This window comes from Medicago sativa, chromosome 1 (genome assembly GCF_051527215.1).
Source record: "Medicago sativa cultivar Bolivia chromosome 1, Bolivia_mono, whole genome shotgun sequence".
Lineage (NCBI taxonomy): Eukaryota > Viridiplantae > Streptophyta > Magnoliopsida > Fabales > Fabaceae > Medicago > Medicago sativa.
The window spans coordinates 84,559,064-84,564,786 of NC_140749.1; the positions used below are offsets into that span (position 1 = coordinate 84,559,064).

Genomic DNA, 5,723 nt, shown 5'->3' on the forward strand with positions numbered 1-5,723 from the left:
GGCGTATTTGATTTTACGCTGAAAAGTAAAAACACTTGGAATTTATTTTATCTTTATCAAAGGTGTCTTTAAAAAGTGTTTGTATTTGTGAGCTTAACTTAGTTGGTATATGTTTAGCTAATGTCAGATAAAATTGATTTTACTTCTAAATTTTGGTTTAACTAAAACTGATTAAACGTTTATCGTGTTGGTTTGAGCATCAAGTTTTAACATCGGACTTGTTTTAGAGTAAAAACATCCAACGTAAATCAATCTACTTTTTTGACAAATGCTCATCTAAACACTAAGTAAACCTAGGATAACCACTTTAATTTTGATAATCTAATTAAAAAAAGTTAAAAAATAATTTAACAGAAAGTTTATACCGCGTATAAAAAATAATTTCTCTTGTTTTTTTTTTTTTTATCATTTCTCTTGTTTTTTTTTCCTTTCAAAAAAAAAAAAAAACAAGAGAAATGATAAACAAACACACAAATTTTGACACAAATACGACACCAATGACATTTTCGTAACTCCCATTAAAATACAAAGGGCAAAATAGGGTCTTTGGCTGAATAATTCCCACTCTCTAATACAATCATTGTCTCTTTCTCACCGACCGTCGTCTCTCTCTCGCCAGCCGCGTTTTTTTGGGTTCAAGATATGTGGTTCTCTCTCTGGCCGTTGTATTTTGCAGATAATAATAACCGGAGAGAAGAACGACGGTGATTGCCGTTGTCAAAAAGGAATACGATGGTGGTGTGAGAGAGAAACAAAAATGGAGGGAGGGAGAAAGGAGAGAGTAAGGAGAGGAAAATAAAAACAAAAAAATACCATATATTAATACGGTGTCGTATTTGTGTTAGTTTTTGTGTGTTTGTTTATCATTTATGATAAAACAAATCCTACATATAAAAATAAGTTCATGAGAAGAATAGTATCACATGATTAGTGCATTTTTCCTTTTATTTTTTCTTTTCAATTGAGAATGGGGAATTTTTACTAATTAAAGTGTCCTTAATGATCATTTTAAAATAAGGAGATTTGAACTCTATACATCAAGGTTACTGTAAAGACTTTAACATTGAATGAGACGAGGTCTCAACATGTGTTTATACGGGAGGAAAATCCTCGCCTTACAAGACAAAATTTCAAGGTTGAATTAGAACATAATATGATATTAGAACCTAACCAAGATTCTTGGGCCATTTACCGTCAAGTTTCCGCTACTCATACCACCTTCGAGATGTTCAATCTTGAGCATGAAAGAATGTGTTAACAGTTTAACATTAGATGCGATAAGACCTGCATATGTGTTTATAAGTGAGGATAATCCTCATCTTACCAATCGGTTTTGTAAGGTTTGATTTAAAACTAATATAACACCTCAATTGTATTTCTTCAATACAAAGCGAAAAAGACTTAGGTCATGTTTGGATAAACAACTTATATAGATGCTTATAGCATTAGAGCTTATAACAGTAGAACTTACATCATAAGCTCTTATATTCGGTAAGCTTTTTATGTTTGGATATGTACATTAAAAAGTACTTACATAAATTGAAGTGTTTGGATGTGACATTAGATAAGAAATTATAGAATTTAAAAATATTTTAAATTTACAAAAAAAAATCAAAGAATCAATCCACAAGTATCGATTAACTTCCGTAACAAAAAAAGGGGACAATTTGTTATTTTTATTTTTAATGGTGATTATTATCCGTGTTAGTCAAAAAAGATCGTATATAACTAAGTAGGGCCTACTCATCACAACAGAAGATAACTATATACTCCCTCCGTTTCAAAATGAGTGTCGTTTTAGGTGTTTACACACATATTAAGAAATGCAATGATTAAAAGAAAGAGAATGGTTATTTTACCAAATTATCCTTATTAACTATTGGTTAGTTTTAAAAGTAATACTTTGGAAGTAGTGTGCAGAGTATTAATTGGAGGATACAATTGAAAAGAAAAAGTTATTATTGCATTGGAAACTGAAAGCGACATTCATTTTGAAACAATTTTTTTTGGCTAAAGCGACACTCATTTTGAAACGGAGGGAGTAATAATTAAAATAGAGGTTTGGAAAAAAGGGGAACTAGAGAATCGAAGTTGGTTACATCATTTGCATAAGCTCCGTATTAAGCAATATGTGAAGCTCAAATTTTGGGCTTATTAAAATATGACATAAGCGGCTTATGAAATTATGATAAGCTATTTTTATTGATTTATCCAAACGTCTTTAAAAGGGCTTATAGGAGTAGAGAAGCCCGTATAAGCTCACAATAAGCCAATCCAAATGGGGCCTTAATAGTCTTATTACATTAGGGTTTAAACTACCAAAAATGTTAACAAATTTATAATTTAATTCAAAATACAAAATATAATATAGTATTAAATAATATTATTCATTTTCTAAAAAAAAAAATATTATTCATAATTATTTAAGTAGGTCGACTTAATAGGCTTTTCTAATGGCTTATGGTCCGACCATCTAAGCTAAATAAAATTTTAAAAAATCCTACACATTCTCTGTTTAAGTAAAAAACCTGATCTAACCTGACCTGACATGTCGTAGGCTGGACTGTACGCCTTGCAGGCCAGCTTGACATATTCTCATCCGTATAGACAACGAATAAAAACACCCGAGAGTAAGAGAACGTAGTTACATTTGTTTTCTATTGTCATTATATTAATCTGATGTGGCAATTTTGATTGTTTTTATTGGTTTTTTTTAGGGGACTTATTGTTTTTTTTTTTTTTTTTACAAAATTGCTTTGAACGGACAACCCACCACATTATTCGAAATAGACTCTCTGTATAACAAGGGCAATTTCGAATTTTCAAGTTAATAAACAGGGGTTGTTTTGTAAAAATGTCTTCTCTCTTCTCTTATTTATCTCCCCAAATCAAATTTGGCTCTTCCTTGTTTTCTTTATCCCTTCTCTCCCAAATCTTCTCCCGTTCGTGTTGGTTCAATTTTATTTCACCCAAATCAGTATTTTCTCTCCGCACTGTTATCTCCTCTTCGCTTTCCTTTCCTTACCTTAAACCTTCCCTTCCATCAGAATTAGGGTTCACCCACCCTCTAATGGTATGCTATGCGCCCCCTCTTCCTCCTTTAATCTAATCATTTATTTATTTATTTTTTCGTTTTATTATTATTCTGAATTATTGGAATTAGTAGTAGTTATTAGTTAAACTGAACAATTTTTTTTTTTTTCTTTTCTGCATAATAAAGATGAACAACTCCCCAAACGTCCGCGATTATGCATTGGCGTATTTTAAGGCAGTAAAAGTTGCATTTCAATATAACAGGATAAAGTGTGATCAGTTTTCAAAACTCCTAAAGCTTCTCCAGGCTGAAAGAAGAGATTATAGTTATACACATCCCAAAAAGTTAAATTTTATCAAAGCAAGAGTGAAGGGACTGCTTAAAGGGCATGCAAATTTAATTTTAGGATTCAATGCCTTCCTGCCAAAGGAACATCAAATCACACTCCACACCACTGGTTAGTTACTAATTTATCATTATTCTGCACTTTTTTTTTTGTGTGTCTAGGACTCTATTTTTGACAAGGGGCACACTGATTATGATTTTGTCATCCTATTTGGTCGCAAAAGGTAAACTGTATTTACCTCTGCAGTCAAAATTTGTTGTTGATTGTAATTGTAGTAGTTCAATTTTTAACAACTATATTAGTTAATGCCATGATTGTTTGTGATGGAAAAAAACCCGAGTTTCAAAAGTTTAACTCAATTGATTTTTAAAAGTACTATCATACTAAATGTCTTCAACTAAACAACTCTTGGATCCATATTGGTACAGTTTCAGAGCTTTTGAAGCTATTTGATAGTATCCCAATACAATGAAGGGTATTCTCATAAATATCTATGTTGTATTTTTATGTTCATGCAACTAAAACCTTTATCACCTTGTAGGTTATTCAATTTTGTCTTTGATAGCATATATGGTTTTATCTGTTTGTTTTCAACCCTTCAAATTCAATAATTCCACTCTATTGTTTTTATTTATTTCCACTATTTCAATTTCTAGTTTTATTAGTATTATAGTATCTTTTATTGATTCTTGGTGTATTTTTTTTTCTTCCTCTCACTACTTGACCTTTTCCTATTTTTTTAATTCCTTTTCTATGTTTCAGAAATAAATAATACTATATCATATGTTTTAGAAATCACCTAACACTGTCATTGTTGTGATATACAGGGAAAAAGGTGAAGAAGGTAGAAGAGAACAGTGAACTTCCTTTGGATGTGCTTGATATCATTTCCAAAATTCTAGATTTTGATGACCACTTTCAATTTGCCGGTGTGTGCAAGAATTGGAGGGCTTTTCATAAAATTTATTGGAGAATTTTTTTGGCATCTCAAGAACCATTACTTCTTCAACTTCAAATTTCGTATCTTGACGAGGAATCACATTCCTTTATTAGCATACCCGCCCAAAAAGTTTATCCCCTGGAGATGATGAAGTACTTCCCCTCATCTACCTATATTACATGTTCTAGTGGATATTTTGTCACAGCGGGGGACAACAATAATTCATTTATTCTAATCAACCCATTTACAAGAATAAAAAAGGTAATCAATAGCCCTGCCTCAGCAAACTCTATTTTTTTAACTAACCGTGCTTTGTTTGCTTTCGACAAATGCTCCGAGGAATTTGTCTTTGTTGTTTTATGCCACTCTTGTTTGCATGTCTTTCAATCTCGAAATTGTGATTGGGTTACCTGTTCAACAATGGGAAATTCAGAGACGGTTGTTGACTTTGTGGTTTTGCATAATATAATATATGTTGTCACCAACATGGCCAACATAGGGGTACTTGGCTTGAATTCTGCAAATGTTAAATTTCTAAAACTGAAAAGTACTCCCAGTGTAAATTTTTCCCCGTACCTAAAGTTGGTTAATTGTGACGAGCAACTTTTAGTGGTTGATTTTACGTCCAACGAAATAAGTAATGTGTACAAGATAGACTTCTCAACCATGAATTACGTCAGACTGGAAACTTTGGGTGACATTGCATTATTTTGTGGTTTGAATTGTTTGAAGAGAAACTGTTATGCATTGAGCAATCCGAATAGATGGGGATATGAGTGCAATTCTGTGTATGACATCAGTCTTTTATCTACAATATGTAATGTGTATTCAGGGAATGATAAAAAATTGCAAAAAAGCATTACGCTTCCAGCTCCTGATGCACCAATGTGTTTGCTGCTCGATTGGTGTTTTAGACATCAACAATATGAGATAGATTATTCTCTAGTTGAGTAACTTGCATATTTGTTTGCCGTCATACTTGTGCTCTATGTTTCCACCCATTTCCTTTTTGTTTGCCAATGACTTAATTAGAGGAGAAACAACATGTGATGGTTTGTAATTTCAAACTCGTATGGAACCCGTGCGTCACACTTGTAGCTTTATTTGCGATTGGCTGTTACAAAATATGTTGTCGTTAGTCATATTTTTTTTGGTAGATAGAAGAAATGACAAAGCCATTATAAACTCACACACACAAGTGGAGGTACCGGGGTTCGAACCCCGGTCATGACGTCCGGCCTAACAATTTAGGCATTTTGCCAGTTGAGCTAGGACTTGCAGACATCGTTAGTCATATTTATTTAAGTTTTTAATGTGGTACAACAATTTCGTTTAATATATGTAACAATTAATGTCTTAATAAAATATATCAATAACATCGAGCATATCTACTAGGATAAATC

At 32.2% G+C, this 5,723-nt stretch overlaps 1 protein-coding gene across 1 annotated transcript; it reads left to right on the forward strand.

Annotated features, from left to right (window-relative positions):
• Window positions 1–2,839: 2,839 nt before the first annotated feature.
• Window positions 2,840–5,360, forward strand: LOC146958397 (uncharacterized). Its single transcript, XM_085739900.1, has 3 exons — window positions 2,840–3,073; window positions 3,221–3,491; window positions 4,208–5,360. Exons 1-3 carry the CDS (start codon window positions 2,855–2,857, stop codon window positions 5,272–5,274), a joined length of 1,557 nt encoding a protein of 518 aa, XP_085596026.1. The 5' UTR covers window positions 2,840–2,854; the 3' UTR covers window positions 5,275–5,360.
• Window positions 5,361–5,723: the final 363 nt, after the last annotated feature.